Source organism: Periplaneta americana, chromosome 1 (assembly GCF_040183065.1).
Source record: "Periplaneta americana isolate PAMFEO1 chromosome 1, P.americana_PAMFEO1_priV1, whole genome shotgun sequence".
Lineage (NCBI taxonomy): Eukaryota > Metazoa > Arthropoda > Insecta > Blattodea > Blattidae > Periplaneta > Periplaneta americana.
This window is the reverse complement of record NC_091117.1, coordinates 52,123,611-52,148,205: the sequence shown is the minus strand read 5'-3', so window position 1 is coordinate 52,148,205 and position 24,595 is coordinate 52,123,611. Positions and strand designations below refer to the sequence as shown.

Genomic DNA, 24,595 nt, shown 5'->3' with positions numbered 1-24,595 from the left:
GCAGTTCTGTGTTGTGTAATTTTCTCCATTTTCCTGTAACTTCATCCCTCTTAGCCCCAAATATTTTCCTAAGCACCTTATTCTCAAACACCCTTAACCTATGTTCCTCTCTCAAATTGAGAGTCCAAGTTTCACAACCATAAAGAACAACCGGTAATATAACTGTTTTATAAATTCTAACTTTCAGATTTTTTGACAGCAGACTGGATGATAAAAGCTTCTCAACCGAATAATAACAGGCATTTCCCATATTTATTCTGTGTTTAATATCCTACCGAGTATCATTTATATTTGTTACTGTTGCTCCCAGGTATTTCAATTTTTCCACCTCTTCAAAGGATAAATTTCCAATTTTTATATTTCCATTTCGTACAATATTCTTGTCACGAGACATAATCATATACTTTGTCTTTTCGGAATTTACTTCCAAACCTATCTCCTTACTTGCTTCAAGTAAAATTCCCGTGTTGTCTAGAGAGAGTACAGAATAAAATCCTAAAACTACTATATATGAAAAAACATTCATGTTACAACATATTCCAATCTTATGAATCCATGCTGGTTGAATTTAATGTACCATCTCTCAGTAGTCGCAGGATAAGAGCACAACAACTGTATTTGTTCAAAACCATAAATGGCTTAATAGACAACTCTGATCTTCTACAGCTAATTGGTTTCAATATTGGTAAATCAAATTTGAGAAAGCGATCTCTCTTACAATCATCTATCAAATAAACAGGATTTAGATTTTTCGTTATCGTACAGTATGTACAAGAAAAAGTTATGTAAAGCATTACTTGAAACACATGTTCTGTGTTGGTGAATTTTTTTAATAAATTAATTGAGCCTATTGGGCCTGCTGTGTAGTGCTGTATATTGAATTTATTAACATGGTGTTGTATTTGCTCTGCAATTTGCCAATTATAGCTACGCCTACATTTTGCATTTTTGGCTGTGATGTCTGTACTTGGCTCTTTTTGATTTGTTTTTATTCGGTGTTTTTCATTTATATCTGTATCTGTGTCTTTTATTTAGGTGGTATCTATTTGTTTTTTTCTTCTCTTTTCCATTTTTAATTTGTAATTACACTTGTATCTGTTTTACCTCTTTTTTCGTGTTGTATGCAATTCTATGTTTTTTTATCTGTACTGTCTATTGTAATTGGGGCTTTGCCCTGTTATGGACATAAATAGATAAATAATCGTTTGTGGATATTCTCCTAATATATTCACGTCATCCGCATAGACAAGTAGCTGATGTAACCCGTTCAATATTTCAATTCAACTCTAATTAAATTTACAAATGTTAAGTCTAGTCAATTATGTTCTTTATTTTCTACAATTTTTTTTATTACATTCTAAATTTTCAGTGGTAGGCTATGCAACAGTAGGCCAAATTAATGCAGTAGAACTATTGACGGTGGACCAAATGTCGTAGTAGAACAAATGCTGTAGGCCAAGTGTCCTGCTACGTCTTATAGAGAGAATGGTAATTTCACAACCAATTTAACGATCTAGTATGTCATATCATAGTTTCTGAATTTTTTTCACGTCAAGTCTGTCAGAATGCATTCAGCGTGGGTTTAACAAGGCTCAGGGTCCTAGGTGTGCGAGACCTGAATACGTTGGTGTGTGCGTTCACGTGCTTTCGCGGACGTCTCGGCCTGTAGCGTCCCGGCGCAGGCTGGATTTCGAAGAGCTTGAAAGGACGCGCGTCCACCATGCTATTGAAAGGGGGATTTTTGACGCTCTCCACCTTGAAGTCTGGAATCTTCACGTCGTAATGCCATGGCGAAGGTGAATTGGGGTCTTTGCGACAACCGGTAAGCGAACTCACCATGATGCGCGAAGAGGGTATGTAGTTCAACCGGTTACCTGCCACAAAGATAAGGATATTAAGACCATAGGGGTTTAAACTAGTGTTGTGGGATTTAATCGATTAATCGATCAATTTCTGTTGTAAGATTAATCGTTCAAAAATATTTAATCGAATAATCGAGTCGATTAAAATTAATCGGCTGTAGTTGATATTATTATTTTGTTATTACATATTCATACTAAATATAACGACAATATTTCTCTCTCGGAAATTGCTTACTTAAAAGCACAATAGTAATGTTATTTTCTAACTGTAAACCAGGTAGCGTAGGGAAAATCTTTGCACAAACACTTCAGAAAGAGATGGAGATATGAGGACAATGATCTAGTCTACCTCTATTAAAAGTTGAAACAATGCGAAACCCTTATTAAGTTTTATGGTTTTCCAAGAAAACTTCCACCTTATTGTCAACTCATCTTCCTAGCATATGAAATACTTACTTTTCTAGGATTCGTCCCCCTCATCCCTTATAAAATAGCCATGTCTACACTGTGTGCAAGTGAGAGCGTAACTACCTTCTTCTCTTTTTAAAATCTGGTAATTCGATTACAATAGGGGCCAGTCTTCTATTTCGATCGCTGTACTTTTGCAGTTGCAGTTTCTGTACTGAGTTTGTATACGAAGGTTGTGTGTTTAGTTTGATAAAGACAAAAAAATCAGTTTTCTGTGGTTTGTGAAGAGCGTAAACTTCATTATGTCATATGAGAATTTGAGAGGTAAACTCGGTGAAACGTTTGGATTTAAATTGAACGACCGTGGAGAAGTGCTTGACAGAAAAAAAGTTTTTTCGTGTTTAGTGATGCAGGAAATATTGTTACTGAACGTAGAGCTCAACTTAATTCGGAGCATGTGAATGCACTCACATGTTTAAAATAATGGATGAAACAATATTAACTAGGTGAGTTTTCATACTTTTTATTATTCTATATGCCCCAAAAATTCCCGGAGTGCTGTGCTGTGTAGGCTATAACAATAATAGCGAAAGCATTGTAAGACCATAAATATTATTTTTGGACTTTAATACATTATAAATTATTGTTGTGAATACTATTTCCGCCTAAAATCTGAAACTTATTTTGACACTGTGTAGATATATTCAATCGATGTTATATTAATAGATTTCATTAGACAGTTAATTTTATAAAGATTAATGCATCGTATTACTGTAATCATGCCACACTAATCACAATCACACTTCATCAGTGCTTTCTAGAGAAAAGAGTTCTTACCTTTCTTCGCTTTCACCCATTTGCCGTAGGTCGCGTGCTCCTTTCTCTTTAATCTGTCCATCTCTGACGGTAGTGAACAAGGCCAGCTTTGAATGTCCTTGTGGAGTGGAGGTGCAAAATGGTTCTTTATAGTCGTTCCATCTCGGGGACCTGTTATAAATTATATGACTATTACAATAATATATTGCATATTACTGTGTATTAAAGCGTGTATAAATAAACTTAATAAAAAATACTGTATTTTAAAGGAAGAATATTGACGATCAGGAGGATAGCCTAAGAAGAAGGAAGAAAATGACGATCAGGAAGAAAAGAAGGAAAAAAATATCTTCAAGAGGACAAGAAGGAAGAAAATGACTAATAAGAGGATAAGAAGGAAGAAATTGGCTTTCAGGAGCACAAAAAGAAAATAGAAATGATAACCCGAAGTCGAAGAGGAAGAAAATGACGTTCGGGAAGGTAAGGAGGAAGAAAATGAATATCAGGAGAACAAAAAAGGGAATAAAATGACACGAGGACAAGTGGGAGGAACAAAATGCACACGAGGGGGACAAGGAGGAAGAAAATAATGACGAAACAAGGCGAAAGAAAGTGACATTCAGGAAGACAAGAAGGAAGTAAATGACAACAAACAGACAAGGAGGAAGAAAATGATCAGAATGACAAGTAGGAGGAAGAAAATGACAATCAGGAGACAATGAGGAAAGAAATGACGATCAGGACGACGAGGTGGTGGAATAAACTTAGAAATATGAGGTAAGGAGGAAGAAAAAGACTTTCAGGAAGACACGAAGGAGAAAGAAAATGACGACCGGAAGGACAAAAAAGTGGTCAGAAAATTATGACCGGGAGGACCAGAAGAAAAGATGTGACGATCAGGAGGACAAAGAGGAAAAAGATGACCAGGATTATAAGGAGGAGGAAGAAAATGACGACCAAGGAGGCTGAAGAAAATTAGTATCAGGTGAACAAGAAGGAGAAAGAAAATGACCATCAAGATGGCAAAAACGAGGAAGGAAATGGCAAATAGGAAAGGAAGAAGAAAATTATGTTCCGGACAAGCAGGAGAGAAATTACGATCGGGAGAATGAGGAGGAGGAAGAAAATGACGACCAGGAGGCAAGGAGGAAGAAAATGACGAACAGGAGGACAAGAGAGAGGAAAAATAACCACCAAAAGGACAAGCGAGAAAGAAAATAAATAATTGCAACCAAGAAATAAAAAGAGAGAAAATGACACTCAGTAGAACAAGGAGGAGGTAGAAAAAGATGATCAAGAGAACAAAAAAGAAGTATAAAATGACTATCAGGAAGGAGAAAGAAAACTACAATCGAGAGACAAGGAGAGACAAAATGACGTTCATGAGGGCAGGAACGAGGAAGAAAGTGACTACCAAAAGTACAAGAAGAAAGAAGAAAATGAACAGCGGAAATAGGGGAAGAAAATGAACAGGACCACAAGAAAGAAGAATATGAACAGCACGTGGAAAATAAGAAAATAAGTACAAAAAAAGAGAAAATAAAGGGAGAAATTTAGTGAAAAAATTCAGTAAGTAGTAAAAGGACATGTGAGGAGCTGAAGAACGAAGACAATGAAAAGAAGGAAAAGAAGGAGGAGGAAGAGGAAATGGGAAGGAAGAGAGAAAGAATTAAAATAATACAGGGGTTAGGATAAAAATGAAGAGAAAAGGAGCAGGAGGAAGAAGAATAAATAATAATTGTTAAGGAGTGAAAGAAGCGAGACCGTAAAAGTCAAAACATAACGCGAGTTAGAAAATAGTGTAGATGGTTGCAGTGATCATTGCCATTGTGATATTAGAAGAAGAATGAATAAAAAAGCAAGTGGAAAAGACAAAGGGATGGTAGGAAGTGAATGAAGAAAGAGGGAGGAAGAAAACGTAGAGAAAAAAAATATGGAAAAAAGGTGAGGTATGAAAATGGGGAGAGGAAAAGAGAAAATAAAATATGCTCGTGGAAGTGAGGGATGGAGGAAGAGAAATGTTATATAGAATGAAGAAGACAGACTTAAAAGAGGTTACGAAACACTGCAGAAATCCATTCCACAACAAGCCACTTTTGAGAAGGATTAACACAGAGTAATGTAGGTTGGCGTGAAGAAGATAGGCTCAAGGAGGTTACGTAACACTAACACCACAGTCTAGTATATACAGTCACGAAGCTCAATAATAGGGAATATGCATCCATAGATAATTGCTAACCACTAGGATCGCTACTATCGCCTCATCACAGACAATGCGAAATAGTAGCGGCACAGTCTATTGTTCCTAGTACCCTCACAACTCAAGCTTCGTGACTGATACTAGGCTGTGGTAACACTGTAAAAATCCCTTCCACAATAAGTCATTGTTGACAAGGGAAATGTAAGATAGCATGAAGAAGATACTAGATAGGATCAAAGAGATTACGAAACACTGTAGAAAATCCCTTCCACAATAAGTCATTGTTGACAAAGTAAATGTAAGGTGGCATGAAGAAGATAGGATCAAAGAAATTACGAAACACTGTAGAGTAGAAAATCCCTTCTGCAATAAGCCATTGTTGAGAAAGGTTAACATATGATGGCATGAAGAAGATAGGTTCAAAGAGGTTACGTAACACTGTAGAAAATTCCTTCCATAATAAGCAATTGCTGACTAAATACTATTCACATAGACTTAATCGGATAACTATCAGATTTCATAGACAAAATATTGAAATGAGGACCTGTAAAGCAGTCGTATGGTCCCCTCCGCGAGACGCTCCTCTTGACGCGCTCCTCTATACTGTCGGGGTCCTTCAGAATATACCGGTTCGGTGCCAGACCCTTTCTCGGCCTATGGGAGCGGTCTAGGAAGCCATCCCATTCGAAGCTGGGCAGATAAGTCCCTTTGCGTCCAATGTGCGTTGACTCGTAGTACTTCTGCTCAGGATTCCCGAAGGCGCCTCAAAATGGAAGGAATGCAACTTATGTTAGCACGGATTGCATCGATTCTCAAGAAATAGCACACTTACATTAAGCTATGCAATATAGTAAAGCTATGCACCTGTCGATAGGTGATTGCATCCCACACACAGTTGTACGTTAAGATATGAAGCACAGTATAGCTATTATCTATCCAAGACCAAGACCAAAACCGTGGCTAACGAGAAAGACAGGCTGCCCAAGAACCGTAAGACTAAGATCAAAACAGTTGCTAAACGAGAAAGGCTGCGGCACGATTCGGAGTCACGTGGTTATCATGATCTAGCCATGGCCATCTTGACAATTGCCTAATATAAATATACTCGTATGTTCAGAGTTCTGAAAAACAAAGGAATTGCTATATTATACTCATGTTAAACGTGCATTTATATATAAATTTGTTCAATGTTGGCCATGTTATGACTATAGAATGTGACATCGTGCCGTAGCCGCCACGGACCAAAAGAATATGATATCACTGACTGATGTGTTATTTAATGAAGACCAAAGCACACGCTATAAAATATAGTCCCATGCATGATCATAGACAATTGACCATAGAAAAAGAATAAGTGAAATCATCAAGCAAAGATTTAATAATTCTGAATGTAAATGTAATAAAATAAGCAGGTCTAATTTATCATATTTGAAAATGATTTTCTTGAAGCTGTTACAGCTCCCCAAAAAGTCCTGTCAGCCATATTGAACCATGTCACTTTAGGCCGATAAATGTCATCCCTTCAAGAAACACTCTTCTTAATCCTTCCTATCTTCCTCACCTTTTCTCTTTATACAGTTTAGTGGCTTTTAATTTTCATTTGTAACTCATCTGTGTCCACGTTAAAATCTCTCTCGCTCAATTCCTCGATAAGAGTAAATGCTGGGTAACTTTCGGCGCTGGACCCTGTACTCATTTCGCTGGCATTAACAACTTCATCTGATAATGATCGTTTGCGTTTATAAATTTAATAATCTGATTGGCTATGTATTGTATACTTTTATTAGAGTCATCGATGTAGCTCAGTCGGCAGACTCGCTGGGCTGTTGATCCGGAGCTGCGTTCGGGCTTGGGTTGGATCCCCCTTTGGTCTTTGGTTTCTTCCGAGGTTTTCCACAGCCGTGGGACTGCAGCCGGATGGTCTATGGCGAGTCCTTGGCATCAACCCCTTTGATTTGATTACCCCCCTTTGATTTGATTACTTGGTTGGGTTTTTCCGAGGTTTTCCCCAACCAAAAGGCAAATGCTGGGTAATATTTTGGCGAATCCTCGGACCTCACCTCATCTCACTACATCTCGCCAAAATATTGTAAAAAATCGCACAAAATTGTTAAAATTGTAGAAAATTACTAAATTGTAAAACTATAAAATTTTGTAAAAATTGTAATTGTAATATTGTAAGATTTTGACTTGTTCCACATCTTAAAGCTTCATTGCTCATGTAAGATCTATGGAATAAAATGAATGAATGAATGAATTCAGACGCTATATAACCATAGCAGTTTTAAAAACGTCCTAAAATAACAAATTTAAAAAAAGATCCTCGATGAACTCTTCTTTGCAGCTTCCTTTGCATTTGTCACGATACTTTGCAGTCTCTATAATCCACAGGTCTTCTGAGTTTTATACTACTCCGGAAACTCAAATACTTGATCATTATTTCACTTTATGTTGTTTTCTATTATTTGAAGACATTATTACAAAAACAACCCTTATCAAAACTGCTATTTTTCAGGAGAAGAATAAAAATAAATATAACAACACATGTCAGCTGTTTCCGTACAACTGGTGTTTATCCTTGTGGCTATAGCATCTGACATGTGTAATTTTTGGAGTCTGTACACATTCGAAATAGTAGCAAATGTGTCCTTAACTCAATGTCATTAAAATGACTAGGGCTATTTTTGTAATGTCTTCATTTTTACTTTACAGAAAAACTACCAGTTGTTAATTTAACGCGCTTAGAATAGCTGTTAATTTAAATTCTCGCGCTTTTCCCCTTGAATTCAAGTTATCAGGTAACGTTCATACTCTTCAAGTTGTTTCAAGTCTCCTTTCAAGTCAAGTAAAAAGTAGAAAGGGATTCAACTTTACTTGAAACTTGAATTCAAGCTGCTACTTGACTTGAATTCAAATTGAAACATTGTTCACACATTTCGAATCAAGTGACTTGAATTGAAGTTACTTGAAAAGTGTGAATGAGGCGTTAGCGCTGTCCGGCTGAACGAAACTAATGCTTCCACCCTATCCATGAGGCGAAGGGGCAGTAGACTATGCAATAGATTAATTCACCTGGACCAGGAGTCGTTTGTTTTTCGCTGCTGACACTGAAGCGCCGTCCTGTGCCGAACCCTACGTTGAGGAACACGGAGCCGGGTCGTCTGCTGTTGATAACGAGGAAGTCGGGCAAGTTCTGCACGGCCGGTCCTCCTCCATCACTGTACCTGGAACGCTTTTCCGACAGCCGGACCACCTTGGAGGCTGAAGCAAGTATTTGAGCCGTCTGTTACTAATGGAAATACAGTCCAATCGAAAAGTCCCTCCGCAGCTCCATTTGTTTTAGTAACTCTGTAGAAAGTTGGCACTTGCTCATTAATTCCGGTATGACAACCTCACATCCCCAGTCCATCATATGCTTAACGGCCAGTGCTGCCACTTGAATTCTCTGCTTAGTGGATTTTCGGCTACACCGTGGCGGGAAGACATATTTCCGCCAAGGGCTACACAAGCACTGCGGAGAGACTTCTCGATCATAATGAAAATGATATCAGGCATAAATAAATTATGTCCCAGCAATCATAGATTGCACAGCTGGCAACTTCTAACAAAAGAAAACTGGTTTCGATTCTCAGTAGGCCTATATCTTGTGAGATCTTTGGTGAACAAATCGGATGTAGAATATGCTCTCCCCAAGTCATTTTCATGTTATCACTGTTGTATTATTGCTATACCATAAGCCTAATTAATCGGTTGTGAAAGACTCTAGAGCAGCCCTGGGCATAAGAAGGGAAGTGAAAGAGACAGAGAAATCCCCGCCCATGCCCTTTTCGCTGATACCGCCTTATAAACAAATGCAGAGTAAGGCTCTCTGCATCAGTGGTTGATTTTAGACGACCAGCGACAGCCGAAAGTTCATAAAAGCTAAGATGCCCGCCAGCCGGGGAAGGTAGAGTGGGAAGTTAAGGCGTAGTCAGTAACTTTTTCAAATCTTCAAAACACAATTTACGTTTTTTGTCTGTTGGCACAAACTTATATACAGAATATGAGAGTATATATATATATATATATATATATATATATATATATATATATATATATATATATAATTTTGTTTCAATATTTTATTTAATATCTAATATATTTTGCGCCTAACATCTTTTGATTTTGTAGGAGTATTCTACGATAAAGTATATGATCATGTCTCGTGACGAGAATATTGTACGAAATGGAAATTATAAAAATTGCAAATTCATCCTTTGAAGAGGTGGAAAAATTCAAATACCTGGGAGCAACAGTAACAAATATAAATGATACTAGGGAGGAAATTAAACACAGAATAAATATGGGAAATGCCTGTTATTATTCGGCTGAGAAACTTTTATCATCCAGACTGTTGTCAAAAAATCTTAAAGTTAGAATTTATAAAACAGTCATATTACCGGTTGTTCTAAATGGCTGTGAAACTTGGACTCTCACTTCGAGAGAGGAACGTAGGTTAAGAGTGTTTGAGAATAAGGTGCTTAGGAAAATATTTGGGGCTAAGAGGGATGAAGTTACAGGAGAATGGAGAAAATTATACAACACAGAATTGCACGCATTGTATTCTTCACCTGACATAATTAGGAACATTAAATCCAGACGTTTGAGATGGACAGGGCATGTAGCACGTATGGGCGAATCCAGAAATGCATATAGAGTATTAGTTGGGAGGCCTGAGGGGAAAAGACCTTTGGGGAGGCCGAGACGTAGATGGGAGGATAATATTAAAATAGATTTGAGGGAGGAGGGATATGATGGTAGAGACTGGATTGATCTTGCTCAGGATAGGGACCTATGGCGGGGTTATGTGAGGGCGGCAATGAACCTCCGGGTTCCTTAAAAGCCAGTAAGTAAGTAAGCAGGAGTATTCTACTTAAATTTTGGATTTTTTTATATTGGGAGCAACAATTTCCAATTTTGTTATACTTCTCCGACAAAATATTTGTTGTTGAACTGGGATCAGTAGGTTCGGGATTCTTCTGAAGAACATTTTATACGCGTTTCTTCTTCTGTAACTTGTTCGGGTGCTGAGTTACTCCCTATCATGAGCTAAAATGGTGAAGTTGCTTATAAATTAGTTACCTTGCAATTTTCAAAGAAGCAATCAAAGCAACCAAGAATACAAAATGTGACCTGTGGAGTCATCCTCAAGAAGATCCTTAGCACAGGAGAAGTAAGTTGCCTCATCTGGCAAAGACGAAATAATGCCTGCGACTTCATCAGAATGAAACGAGTTGATTTTCAGCGATACAAAGAAATAAAAGAGAAAATATATTATTACAATGAATACTAATTTGTATTCTACATATTAATGTTATTTTATAAAAAATTATATTACAATTATTATAGTTAGTAATACTAGTTTCCAAATTAGTACAGTTTTCATATTAATAAGTTAAATCTTTCTCTATTAAAAGAGCATAAATATGAATTTATAAGCACAATAAAATTCGTTCAGGACACTAGAAAATTCGTAATTCGTACAAATAATTTATCAGCATATCAATGACACCTCATAAAATTACTTACAAAAAACACTCCCAAAAATAATATACACTTATGAAGTTAAATTAAATTCTTGTATTGTATTGCAATTTGGATCTGAATGGTCACCTGTTTTGTCAGGCAGCTGTCTTCCTTTCTTTGTGAGAAGTTATTATTATTATTATTATTATTATTATTATTATTATTATTATTATTATTATTATTATTATTATTTTACAATAGAAATTCTAAATCTCTCTCTCCGGTCTGCAGATGTATAAAATATGCGAATTTGCATGGATCAAGCTTGGATCCATTTAATGTGTAGTATATATTTTTAAGTTTTATATCAGTTTTCATTGATATCTTTTGTTTGAATATGTATTTTAATATTATTCTCGCTAACTTTTATATCATTTTGTTATTAATTAATTTACTTGATTCCATCCTTTCATTTTCAAATACAATTACTTTTATCGCATTATGCTGTGTAGTTTAGTCATCCATTTTATCCCGTCCATTCATTGTCATTATTGTCGTTGTATTATAATCTTGTATATTTGATTCCATTATTTCATTTGCAATTATTTTAATTAATTGCCATTAATTTAATTATTTCTTTGTACTTTTATTGTAAATTATTGCTAATGTTTTTGTTATATTGTTTGTGCTGAACTGTAATTGGCCTCTGGCTGTTGTACAGCACATTAAATATAAATAAATAAATAAATTATTATTATTGTTATTATTATTATCATTATTATTAGTATTATTATCATTATTATTATTATTATTATTATTATTATTATTATTATTATTATTATTATTATTATTGTTATTTATTAGTGATATGTCAAGAATATATAATGTTATTAGTGCATATTTTTATTGGCATATTTTAAGGTTTCTAAAGGAATCTTGCATGCATATTTAGTAGGTTTTAGGGCATAAATTTCCTGGCCCTTATAACTTTACAATCCATGAAACGTGTTAATACAACTTAATATGAGCCCAGATCACATATAGATTGCTCATTCCTACGATAAAATCGGTTGCACTTTGAAGAGAACAACCGCCAGGATCGCCACCCGTCCGCCGTAAACAATCGAGAGATGGCAGTACAATAGCTAATGCAATTCAAATGGGAATTATGACGTGACGCCTTATGTAACAACTAGATGGCAGCATAGTAAACCTGACAAAATTTGTTACCGTCAAAACCTATAACGCCGAGTAATCTGGGTATATAATATGATCTAGGATATGAGTCTGATTCTTCAGAAACAAAATAGGCTTTAACTGCACCTAAAATCCAAAATTAATAATTAAAAATTCAGTAACTTTCAACAATCATCACAGCAACATCCTTTTTATGTAGACTGATGAAGGTACTAAAACCGACATAGCTCTCGAGCAAACAGGAATATCTTAAATTAGCAATGCTGCCAATCTAAATTGTCTGTTAGACAAATGATTAGTAATCTAGAGTTACGACGTAACTTAGTCACGTGTTAAGGTGGGGTTAGCCATTGTGGCTTCTGAATGCCTCATATTAGTTCTTAGATATGTTATCAGTGCTCTGCGTGAATACGGAATGATTAATAGTTTAAGATTAAGTGGTATATAGTGCACGATAACGAAGTTACGTACCTGCATGTTAACAAATTGGTTTCTTTGCGTGACAAGGTCGTCTTAATATAGTGTTTTTAATTATGAAGCTCTGCAAACAAAGCTACGAAATTTAAATACAAGTACTATATAATTATAAGTATTTCTTAAGGATTTCAAGCACGCGTACTTGATCTGAATGGTGGACATAATTTCATAACGAAAAACGTGTTCATTATTGCAATGTAAATAAATAGTCTACAATATAATACAAATTCTAAGAAGAAGAATGAGCTTTTAGACTAACTAATTTTTCTAGCTATTACCTGCTGTTTTTGAGAATTCCTCCAATTCTTTCTCTAGTCGCCAGTCCCTTGTTCCCACATGCTTCTTCAGGTACGAAGTGTTCGGATAATATGTGGCCGGGCTGATATTCGGGTGCTTTCTAAGGCATCCCGTAGTCTCCAATTTAGGGTGAATCCCCAACCCTTTGAAGCGCCGAGCTGCTACTCCGAAAGCACTAGTTTTCACTGCAAGAAATGTTTTCCTGGTTGCATAAGTCGACAAATATTAGTTTAGATCAATAACATCATGCAAAGCTTATGTCCGCAAAAATTCTTCTGCGTTTCTTTCTTCAATTACATTTTTATATTTTAATTATGACTTACATTCAAATTGAAATCCTACAGTATAAGATAAATGCATATAAGACGCAAACTATGGTCATAGGAAGAAAAATAAAGAAGGTAAACTTTTGAATTGTAAATGAGGCAGTAACGGAATTGAATAGCTTCAAACATTTGAAATGTACTTTAAGCAGTAACATGAACTGCTGCCAGAAAGGTAAAGACTAGGGAAGCTTTTAATAGAAAAAGGAGCATCTTCTACGGACCTCTGGAAAAAGAACTAAGGAAGAGACTAGTGAAGTGCTTTGTGTGAAGTGTGGCATTGTATGGGACAGAAATATGGACATTACGACGAAGTGAAGAAAGTGACTAGAAACATTTGAAATATAGATATGGAGAAGAATGGAGCGTGTGAAATGGACAGACAGAATAAGAAATGAAGCTGTGTTGGAAAGAGTGGGAGAAGAAAGAATGATGCTGAAACGATGAGAAAGAGAAAAAGGAATAGGTTGGGTCACTGGCTGAGAAGAAACTGCCTACTGAAGAATGCACTGGAAGGAGTGGTGAACGGAAGAACAGTTCGGGGCAGAAGAAATATTAGATGATAAGGGGTAAATGTGGTGACTAAAAGGAAGACGGGAAATAGGAAAGACTGAGGAATGCTGGGTTTGCAATGAAAGACCTGTCCTTGGCCAGAAAACAATGAATGAATGTAAGTATTCATTGGGCTCCAAAAATAACTTTTGTGCGAGATCGTGCGTATTTGCTTGTTTTCCGCACTGAACCAATACGCGGTAAGTGTGAAATACCACATTCACTATTCCCAACGTAACACACATAACAATTTCCCTCTTCTTACCGCTTAAGCGCGACATTCATTTTACTGCTTTAGGCTTTTAACATATTATTTTTAGAGACGTTTAACATAGTAATAATTATAAATTGGAAACTTACCACTGCAATTTCACCTAAATTGCAATGTTAATTATTGTTTTTAAATATTTGCAAAAATTAAGTAAAGTCTACTACTCCACGAAACTTATTGCATTCCTGATACAAGTAACATTAAGGAAGCCGTGAAAAAATCAACGAGATTCCAGATGCGGATGTTATTACTGCAATATGTTATATAAATAATATTGTTAAAATATTAAAATGAAAAATAAATCATTACATAACCTTACCGTTTGTTTTAAGTTCGCATTTATAGACTGGGGGAAAAAAAAGACAGACGTATATCACGGCCTGCTGGAGTATAGTAAACACAGAAAACATTTTACAGCAACAATGTTGAAGAAAGATATTTTGGTGTTCCGAAGTTGGCGTCATTAAACAGAAACCAACATGGAGATTTCATTGCAACTAATTAGAAATTCGTCTTTCAGGTATGTAATAAACGATATTCGCACAAAATAATGTACGATACACGAGCGGTATGTTTGTTTTCATGTTCTCGGAAATTAAAAAAGCTCAACTACGTTTCGCTTTTTCAATCTTTTCCTCGAACATGAAAATGTCAACATACCGCTCTTGTAACGTATATTACTATTCTCCATGCTTAACACAAAAAATAGGGTTATAGCCTTGTTCTGACTAACCATTCAATAGAAGGAAGCCAATACTCAACTGATAGTCATAGTGCCATTGTAAGAAGAAGAAGAAGAAGAAGAAGAAGAAGAAGAAGAAGAAGAAGAAGAAGAAGAAGAAGAAGAAGAAGGTGAAGGAGAAGGAGAAGGAGCTTTTCAGACTAATTTATTTTTTAGTTATTACGTGATGTTTTTGAGAATCCCTCCGATTCTTTCTTTGGTTGCCATGCCTTCGTTCGCACATGTCTCTTCAAGTGCGAAGTTTTCGGATGATGTTTGGCCGGGCTGGTGTTCAGATGCTTTCTATGGCGTTTCGCAATCTCGACTCTAACGTGCATCCCCATCCCTCTGAAGTGATTTAACTGCTACTCTCAATGAAGGACTCGCCAACAAATAGTTCTTAACTTAGATCAATAAGATCTTTTAAATCTTAAGGCCGTGTTAATTATTCTGCGTTTCTTGCTTGATGTGTTGTTAACAATTATTTTATATCACACATTTAATTATGATTTACATTCAAACTGAAATCCTACACATATTTCTGCAACGTGTATTAGACTGCTATAGAAACGAGAAGGTAACTGTTAACATTATTGTTAATGCTCATAACCAGGGAACGGATTTACTGTATATGGACTAAAAATGTATGAAATATGTAAATATATTTTGTGCGAGATCGTGCGTATTTGCTTGGTTTCCGCACAAAACCAATACGCGGAAAGTACAAAATTCCACATTCAGTATTCCCAACCTAACACACATAACAATTTCCCTCTTCTTACCGCTTAAGTGACATATTGATTTTACTGCTTTAGGCTTTTAACGTATTATTTTTAGAGACGTTCAATATAGTAATAATTATAAATTGGAAACTTACCACTGCAATTTCACCTAAATTGCACTGTTAATTATTGTTTTTAAATATTTGCAAAAATTAAGTAAACTCTACAACTCCACTAAAGTTACTGCATTCGTGATGCAAGTAACATTAAGGAAGCCGTGAAAAAAATCAACAAGATTCCAGACTCATCATAGACTGGGGGAAAAAAAAAGACAGACGTATATCACGGCCTGCTGGAGTATAGTAAACACAGAAAACATTTTAAAGCAACAATGTTGAAGATAGATATTTTTGTTTTGCAAATTTGCCGTCATTGAACAGAAACCAAGATGGAGATTTCATTGCAACTAATTAGAAATTCGTCTTTCAGGTATGTAATAAACGATCTTCGCACAAAATAATGAACGATACACGAGCGGTATGTTTTCTTTCAATTCTCGGAAATTAAAAAAAACTCAACTACGGTACGTTTCGCTTTTTCAAACTTTTCCTCGAACATGAAAACTTCAACATACCGCTCTTGTAACGCATATTACTAATATATAGGGTAAAGGTTGGTAATACTGTGATACGAGTAATATTGTGATAGTTCTTTTTGAGAATTTATTACAATTTTACTGAGCGAGAGAAAGATCGGTTTTTCGCGTCAACATATTAAGGGAATGTTCGTGGACAAGTTGCTGCACAAAACCGGTCCTTCTCTCGCTCAGTAAAATTATAATAAATTCTCAAGAACTATCACAATATTACTCGTATCACAGTATTACCAACCTTTACCCTACTTATTTTTATCAAAATATGGAATTAAATATGGACTTAAAATTATTTAAAAAATAACTATCTACATTAAATATTAGTACAGTTTAATCAAACTAAACGAAGACTATAATGGACGTACCTTATCTTTCATTGTACTGTTTTGTTATGTGAATATTGTTCACTTAACAAACCAATAACTACATTGCTAACAAGCCTACCTTCATTGTCTGTAGTCTCATTGATGGAAACCCAAATTGGACTATCTTTAATTTCATCTCTTATCTCCTGTACTGCCTCATGGTAGCTGGATGGAGCATAGCCTACGTCTTCCTAAGTGTTGACTCAACCGGGATTCGTGTTGAGTATATTTCTCAAGGAGTTCCCTGAAGCACTCATTCTTCAGTTTGTAGAGAGGAATCTCAGCAGAGATGAGAGAATCCCACAGATCGATGTTAAACTCGGACCTTACATTCGCTGTTGTTGGTTCTGTCAAAAACAATTGTCTCTGCTTGAAATTTCGTTGTTTGTTAGCCTGATGTTTGCTGTCTTAAATATGTTGTCGTACCAGGACCTTTTGTGTAGACGATACTGCACACTGACACAAATTACAAAATAATATTTTATTGTCAGTTGATAAACCATTAACTTCAAATTCTGAAATGTAACTTCTTAATTTTAAAGTTGTTGTATGTGATACTTTTGACATATTTACCGCAGTAGCGGCCGGTGATCGAAATCCTCGGTGAAGCCAGATGCAACTAGTTTAAGTGCCTCCGATAGGAAATGTTTATTTATGATATTAATTATTGCGCTATTGTTATTATATTATTAATATCATTATTACTGTATTATTATTGTTATTATTATAATATTATTAGCCTACTTTTAATGAAAAATAATAATTTCACTCACCAGAATAAGCTGTTATGCTGTGAATTTCAGTGATTGTTTCAGTGTGATGAAGCATCTCATATCATGTGTTGAAATTCCCCTTTCTTTCTTTTATTTTTATTTTTTTTCCCCTTGGCAGTAACGAACAAGCCCAACAGAGAAGTTTATTTTGCACCACATTACCACTTAACCATTTATGTTGCCCATACCAGGATACAATAGAAACTCGCGTTTTAAGATTATGTGTCAGAAAAATTGTCAGCGATGTCGTAGGTATCTCGGTAGTCTCTCTCTTTATTTAAGACTTCCTTTCTTTCAATCTTATTTCTCCTCGAAAAAGGACACTCTAACAATGAATTAACCACACCAGCATTATTTCTCGCATTTGTTTCTGTTTATATTTTCTCGAAATATGTAACAACATTGGCCCAGATTCACTACTGTACTACGAAGTACAATAGTACAACACCCTAGCTTAAGTCATAAACTAAGACATAAGGGGAGAGAATAGTGTGGGTCTCTGCCTGCCAAAGAGCTGGAATTTTTGTTATTTATGGCCTATTTAGGAAAAGTCACCATTGCTATTCCCACCCCACTCTACCCTTGAGGCCGGCCCATAGATGGGAGGAGGGAACCCTGACCAGGCCACGAGGCCAGACGAAAGGTGAAAGAGTACGTTTTAAGCGCAAGCTCAAAGCCCGCGAAAATACAGGAAATTCAAAAGCCAGACCCGGCACGAGCTATTCTGGCCTCAGGAACAAATTTTACTGCAAAACAGGTCTATATACATCACAAGCCAGACCCGGCACGAGCGATCCTGGCCTCAGGAGCAAATTTTACTGCAAAACTGATCTATATACATCACAAAGTTTTCAAATGGTTCTACAGCGATATATGCTTCATTGAAATAACTAATACATTGTATAAAAAGACAAAATTTGATTTCAGTTAAGCCAAGTGACTGAGGTCCGGCCTCACTTGCCTCAGTCAATCAGCCGCCACTGATTTACCGTCTTTATAGAATGATTAACAGAACTGAACCAATTGTGTATTCTGTCATACAAGTATGAAGCTGCACATGTTTTCTGTTACAAACTTCAAAATTAAAATAATAGGCCTACAGTTTCTTAACTTGCTTTCCCATGTTTAGAGGACTGTTAATTTTCAAATAACTCTGATTTTGAAGGAATTACTGAAAATGTTTAAAACTATTGTTGGGATGTATTTTTAAAAGTTAATGAAATTTTATTTTATTGTTAAGTTTAATATAGGCCTAATATGGACTGTTTTATATGAAATATGGAAAGTATATGGAAATTAATTAAAATATAGCTGTACTAAACTCCGAAATATGGAGAAATATGGAAAATAAAAGTAGCATTTTTCAACTCTACACATTGTGAAACATAAAGATAATGCAAAATATAATTGATTAGCTTTATTAGTAATTATGTATTTACATATAAATTCTTTCCCAGCTCATAACTTTTGCCTACGGGACGAGCGTAAAAACGAACCCATATAAACAAACTTGGTTATTATAACTTCTTTAATTATCCATTTTACACACATCCCAGATCAATAAATAATTTGTGTCCCACTGACCCAGGCATATTGGTGCACAATCTAGTGATTGGAAGTTGTGTACCGTCACCTCTCCTAGTCCTGAGGTAGAAATTTTATACTAAAGTCTCGGACTCCGTCGGAAATCGAACCCGGACTAGCTTATCTGGAGGCAGACGCGCTACCATAGAGCTAATTCGACGGACGTCTATGTAAGGATGATTGTTATAACCTGCTTCAACACTATACACTATTTGTCTATCACAAATTATTCCTCTTAGACTAGTTACGATTTGAACCTGGATCTTTGATGTGGAAATTTGATGTCCTAGCCTTTGGCTATTGATTCACTTGTACGGACTCATGAGTCTGTTTTTTTCTGCTTTTAACTCCGAGTTTCTCTCTTTTTATGTATAGGTGAAAGAGTACCTCGAAGTGTGGAGTGACGTCACAGTTCTTCCCCTGATGCTGAGTGGCAGAGGCGTTGAGCCTAAATTCACATTTAACCCCGACTTCCTCCTCTATCGCTTTGAGGGGAGGAGCGCCGAATGTAATATCGAGGTAATTTACCGTCTGCTACTAGTATCTGCGGCCCTGAAAAGAATTTGAGGAACTGGAATTTATTGCTATCTCACCCACTCCATTGTTGTTGCTATTGTTAACAGGCAGGAAATTCCGTCCACCTTGATGTGATCTTGAGTGATATTGTTTTTAAATAGGGCTAAACGAAATAATTTTTACTTTTAATGTACTCGAGTTGCGAACTGTAGTCTAGTTGTACGACATGGAATAAAGTCCCGATAATACGAGTAGTATATTGCGATACAAGCGTGGTAAATGCATTATAACTAGGGCTCGAAAGTTGATGAAATATCATCTTTCTTCTGAGACATCACAGACGATCCAGGATGCAATGTAGCCTAAGCTCGTTTCACTTCAACACGAACCAATATAGCCTACTTTGATTTTGCATTTTCCTGAATTTTTCGATCTTATATTGTATATTGGTCACTTTTAAGGAAATATAGTACTTTTGTTGCATTTTTTGCCCTTTTCTGCTTTCAACGGACTTTTTTTTACGTGTGGTCGTAGTCCATATTCGGTAACCTACTGCAGATTGCTTACGCAATTTGGTTGCATCAGCCTGGACTCTTGATCACGTGTGTTAAGTGCTTCCCCCATTCAACGCAACAGAACAAATATTGCAGCTGCAGTGCCCGCAGTACCTCAGAAGTGAAGACGTACAAATGCCAAAAGTGAAGTAAAATAGACTACGTTTTTTGCTACAGTTAGTGACATAGTTTGATGACGATATATTTTCTACAGATGGAAGTAGGCTATAGCCTACTATTTTATAAGTTGTGTGAAATTAAAGAAATTGCAGATACAGCCAGATATAATATGGTGAAAGCGGGCACGAAATTAAATCATTTTACACAAAAATGGTTCACATATCATGCATGAATCTTGCTCTTCATAGAGTGTATGAACTACTGCGAGTTAACAATTTGTAAGAAAGTGTAGGGAAAATTGGACACGAAGTCAGACAGAAAATGAAAAAGGTATTGGAAAATAACATTGGGTACCAGTCAATGTGTAAAGTCGAGAAAGTTCTGCAAAGTGAAAATTTTGACTTCAGTGTTTTTGATGAAGATTTTTCACCAGAGGACCTTGATTGTTTCAAATATGCACCCATGACGTCGGTTGAAGTAAAAAGGAGATGATGATTATTATTATTATTATTATTATTATTATTATTATTATTATTATTATTATTATTATTATTATTATTAGGTCATCAACTTCCGAGCCCTATTTATAACAGAATCGAGGAAAAGTTAGAGAAGACTCGACTTCATCTCGTCTTCTCTATTTCCGAGATTCTGTTATGCACTTAACACGTGTATTGAATACTATTTTTTGACTGATCTTAATGAAAAGATAAATTATTATTAATCATTTTTAATTTACATAAATAGTTTGTTTTTGGACGCTAACATGTATGATCGCCGTTTGTTATTTGTCGATAAGTGTCACTAATTTGTTACTATTCGTATTTGTCGATAGGTGTTATTCATTTGTTATTATTCGGCGGCGATTGTGAAAATGTTGTAATAAAATAAATTATAGAAAGTTTATTTTGTCTTCAAAGAAGTAGGTAGGTGACACATTAAATTATACATCAATATAAATAAAGAGCATATGGAAAATGTTTGTAGGTTACACATTAATTATAAATCACCGTAAATAAATTGCATACCGGTACAGGTTAATGCTTGAATAGTATTTTACTCCATGGATGTTTTCGGGTTCAGCAACGACCCTACGAGTGACGCTTAGAGCAACAACCGGAAGTCGTCAGAAATGGTTTTCACGCTTCTTGAGTTTTGAGGGTTCTAGAAATAATAGACTGTGACGGTACTATTTTGCATTGCCTGTAATGAGGCGATATTAGCGATCCTAGTGGTGAGCAACTATCTAATGTTTGCATATTTACTACGTATTGAGCTTCGCGACTGTATATACGAGACTGTGCTTACGTCTTATCCTAGATCATATCTGTGATCTGGGTTCTTATCTACATTAATTCCCGTTTTCTTACAAATCTCCACTCCAACGAGTGCAGGTATAATAAGACATTTAGTTATTTTCTCATAGCATATAGCAGTGCGCGTCATTAATAGATAGGTTATTTCAAATAAATAAATAAAAGTTGATTTGATTTATTTACTCGTACTTACCGCACATATGTTGTAAGTTTACAAGGCCTACCAACAACATCGGTAAGGTTGTTAAAAAAAACACGATCGGCCAAAAAATTAATTCCATTGTTACGAGAGAAATGTGTTGTACGAACTCGGAATAGTGCATTATCCAGAGGATATCTTACGAATAAGCTATTCCGTGCTTTCAGTTGCTGTTAAAATGTTATCTAGAGAATAAATAATAAAATGGCAGCAACATTAGGCATGGATCTCTGATCCTGATTGTGAATTAGCATATAATGTATTTTTGAGAACGCGGAAATAAAAGAAAATAATGTACCGGTATAATAGACCTGAACTATGAAATAAATGTTACGATAAAGAATTTCTGGCAAGACTAAAAAATTACTGTTTTAAGCGTGATGGAATTACGAGTAATCAATGATGATTTGAAACATGACAGATAGGTAAAAATAATTAACATTTCATCATTGTAAAGAAATGGTAATTTTTTAATATTTAAAATTAAACTTCAAGCAAATTAGGCAATATTATAATATCAGTATTACGTTCTGCTTTTCTATAGGTAATAGTCTGAGCATTAAGTAAACTAGCTATAGACTCCCATATCCTTTCTTGTCTTTGACGTTATGACATCAGTTTTTTAGCACGTCCTTACAGTCATTCACTATCTCAACTAGCTTAAGTGTATCTTTTATCTTATAGTTTTGATTTGTAATTATTTTTTAATTTATCCATTTCTTTAATAAATTACGTAGACAAAATAGCAATAGTCTGTTCAGAAATGTTAAAAAAATACTGGTATTGTGAATGCACCTTATAAACAAAACACTATCACAGTCTAATATATATAGTCACGAAGCTCAATACGTAGGAAATATGCATCCACAGATAGTTGCTAACCACTAGGACCGCTACTATTGTCTCATTACAGACAATACGAAATAGTACCGGCACAGTCTATTGTTCCAAGTACCCTCAACAACTCAAGTTTCGTGTATGTACTAGACTGTGACACCATCTAAAACATTGCCAACTTCTGTTCTAATTCGGCTAACTATGGACTAAATAATCTTGAAATAAACGAACGTCGTACAACACGGTACTCCATTTATTCTATAATGGGGCTATTTCACGAATAGTTATTCCAAGATTTATTCCGCAGTCGTACAATTGGACCTTATTCAGTTATTCCTTTTGTTTAGTTTTTGTTAAAATGAGACATAGGCTAGTCGTCCTGGTTAAAAAAACATAAAACCCATTTTATGAAGTCATAGCTTTATTTCATAAAATATGGGCAAAAATTGTAATTGATTAAATATATGAATTCCGCCACTACTGGAACTACAAATACGTGGCAGAGATGTAACTAGTTTTGATTGTAGAACGGATAAAAAGAGGGATCTTACTTTCTCCACAGTCTAGTATATACAGTCACGAGGCTTGAGTTATGAGGATGCTAGAAACAATAGACTGCGCCGGTACTATTTCGCATTGTCGTAATGAGGCGATATTAGCTATCCTAGTGGTTAACAACTATCTATGGATGCATATTTACTACGTATTGAGCTTCGTGACTTATATACTAGACTGTGCTTCCCCTCTCAGCTTGTTAGTCCTCGGAAATGCTGTAGAACGTGTTTCTGCTATTATTTTTCAGATCATTAACACATGTGATGCACCTCTTCCAATCCGGGTGGAACAGATTTTTTTCAAAGCGGCCGTGGATAAACCGACATCTCCTAAGACCTCAGCTGCAAAGAACGAAGGAAAAAATATGAAGGACAAAAAAGGAAAAGGAAATAAAGATGAAAAGGGAAAAGAAAAGAAAGAGAAACTGGGAAAACAAAACAAGAGTCACGAGCAAACAAAGAACATGGAGCTGAAAGTAAGTCCAGAGATAGAACAGGAATTAAAAACGGTTTATGCCTCGTTAGAGAGTCTGGAACCCTTGTTCTGCCTCGAAGGACTGACAGACCGCAATGAGTTGGTAGTGTCTCCACACCAGAAAGCGGCTTTCAGGGTCCGATATGTCGCCCCGGAGAGATTGAATAATAAACCCAAAAAGGAGACGAAGAATGACAAAAACGGGAGAGATTCCTCTCGAATTTCACAGGAAGTATCGGGTTCTACGGAGGAAGACACGTTTCTGCCCAAGAAATATGCAGTAATGTACAAAGTTACTCTGCAAGGTCTGGTCGAGGTAAGGGATTTGCTGTTTCTTGCTAAAGAGGGAGAAGAAAAAGTTGAGAAAAAAGTTAAATCTGGAGGAAACAAGGAAAGCGAGAAGAAAAGCAAAACGTCGGGAAAGAATAAATAAACTATCTTGTATATTTCCGTGTTGTACATGTGCCAAATAAAACAATAGGTTTTTTAAAATGTTGAAATGTGTTTAAATTTGCTTTTAGCAGTGTATGTAAATCCCCTCTTCTCAGAAGCAGCAATGCGGAAGAAAATATATTGTTCGTTGTTACTCGCGAGATGAAGAGTGAGAGGTGAGGTGGCAAGAGGGAAGAAAGTTAGTGATAGTAATGCTTACATTTTGTGACTCAGTAGTAGCGATATTATTTATTAAAAAATTATCTGTTTCTAGTCATTGCTATTGTGCTTAGAAAGTGAGAAGTTTATCTATTAATTACAATTAGTATTATAGACAAATTAAGCAATTATTAATAGTTACTTTATTAAAATAATTATTATATTTTAATGTACATTCGCATATTATTACTAATGTTTTCGACATGAGTAATAACCTGTCTACTGGAATGCTTATCTGAGCGATGTTTATGATAATCAACACCCACAGTCAAGAACGTTACATACCTTCCGCTCGTCGTCTTCTGAGTAACGAATAATACTATTCTGTATGGTGAGATACTACAGTAATAAAACGATAAAATATTTAGAGTATTGTAGAATCTGCTATTGAATTGAATAGCCTAAATATAGAACTTAAAAAAATACAGTAGGCTGAATGATTCAATCTTCCTTTTAGAGACAGAAGGACTTTAACAACTAAACCAATTTTTTATTATATTTTTGTAATTGACAGCACCGTCTAACAAATTTTATGGACAAGTCTTGCTAAAGTGCAGCATATATGTAATTAATAAATTGCTTTTATCTGTAGTCAGCCTATAACGTAGGCCTATCGATCGATTTGATAAAACTTGAGATTTTGATTAA

At 35.6% G+C, this 24,595-nt stretch overlaps 2 protein-coding genes across 2 annotated transcripts in view; one reads left to right on the top strand and one right to left on the bottom strand.

Annotated features, from left to right (window-relative positions):
• LOC138690926 (cilia- and flagella-associated protein 74-like) overlaps positions 1-23,914 on the top strand; it is a 75,467-nt gene extending 51,553 nt beyond the window's left edge. Inside the window, exons 17-18 of the mRNA XM_069816565.1 lie at positions 19,101-19,244; positions 23,070-23,914. Coding sequence (XP_069672666.1) covers positions 19,101-19,244; positions 23,070-23,729 — 804 coding nt within the window. The 3' untranslated portion in view covers positions 23,730-23,914. The remainder of the gene's footprint in view (positions 1-19,100; positions 19,245-23,069) is intronic.
• LOC138708779 (ciliary microtubule-associated protein 2-like) lies at positions 742-18,733 on the bottom strand. The gene is made up of 6 exons (XM_069838953.1): positions 18,726-18,733; positions 12,744-12,964; positions 8,359-8,547; positions 5,831-6,049; positions 3,108-3,257; positions 742-1,874 (listed from the first exon to the last, which is right to left on the bottom strand). The coding sequence occupies exons 1-6, from the start codon at positions 18,731-18,733 to the stop codon at positions 1,561-1,563; spliced, it is 1,101 nt and encodes a 366-aa protein (XP_069695054.1). The 3' UTR covers positions 742-1,560.
• Positions 23,915-24,595: the final 681 nt, after the last annotated feature.

Bases quoted from the DNA above. Each gene is read 5' to 3' on its own strand.
- LOC138708779 (XM_069838953.1), bottom strand. The intron at 3,258-5,830 runs GTCCTCATTTCA...AATTTATAACAG, and splicing joins ACCATACGACTGCTTTACAG to GTCCCCGAGATGGAACGACT. The intron at 1,875-3,107 runs GTAAGAACTCTT...TCTTTGTGGCAG, and splicing joins ATGGGTGAAAGCGAAGAAAG to GTAACCGGTTGAACTACATA.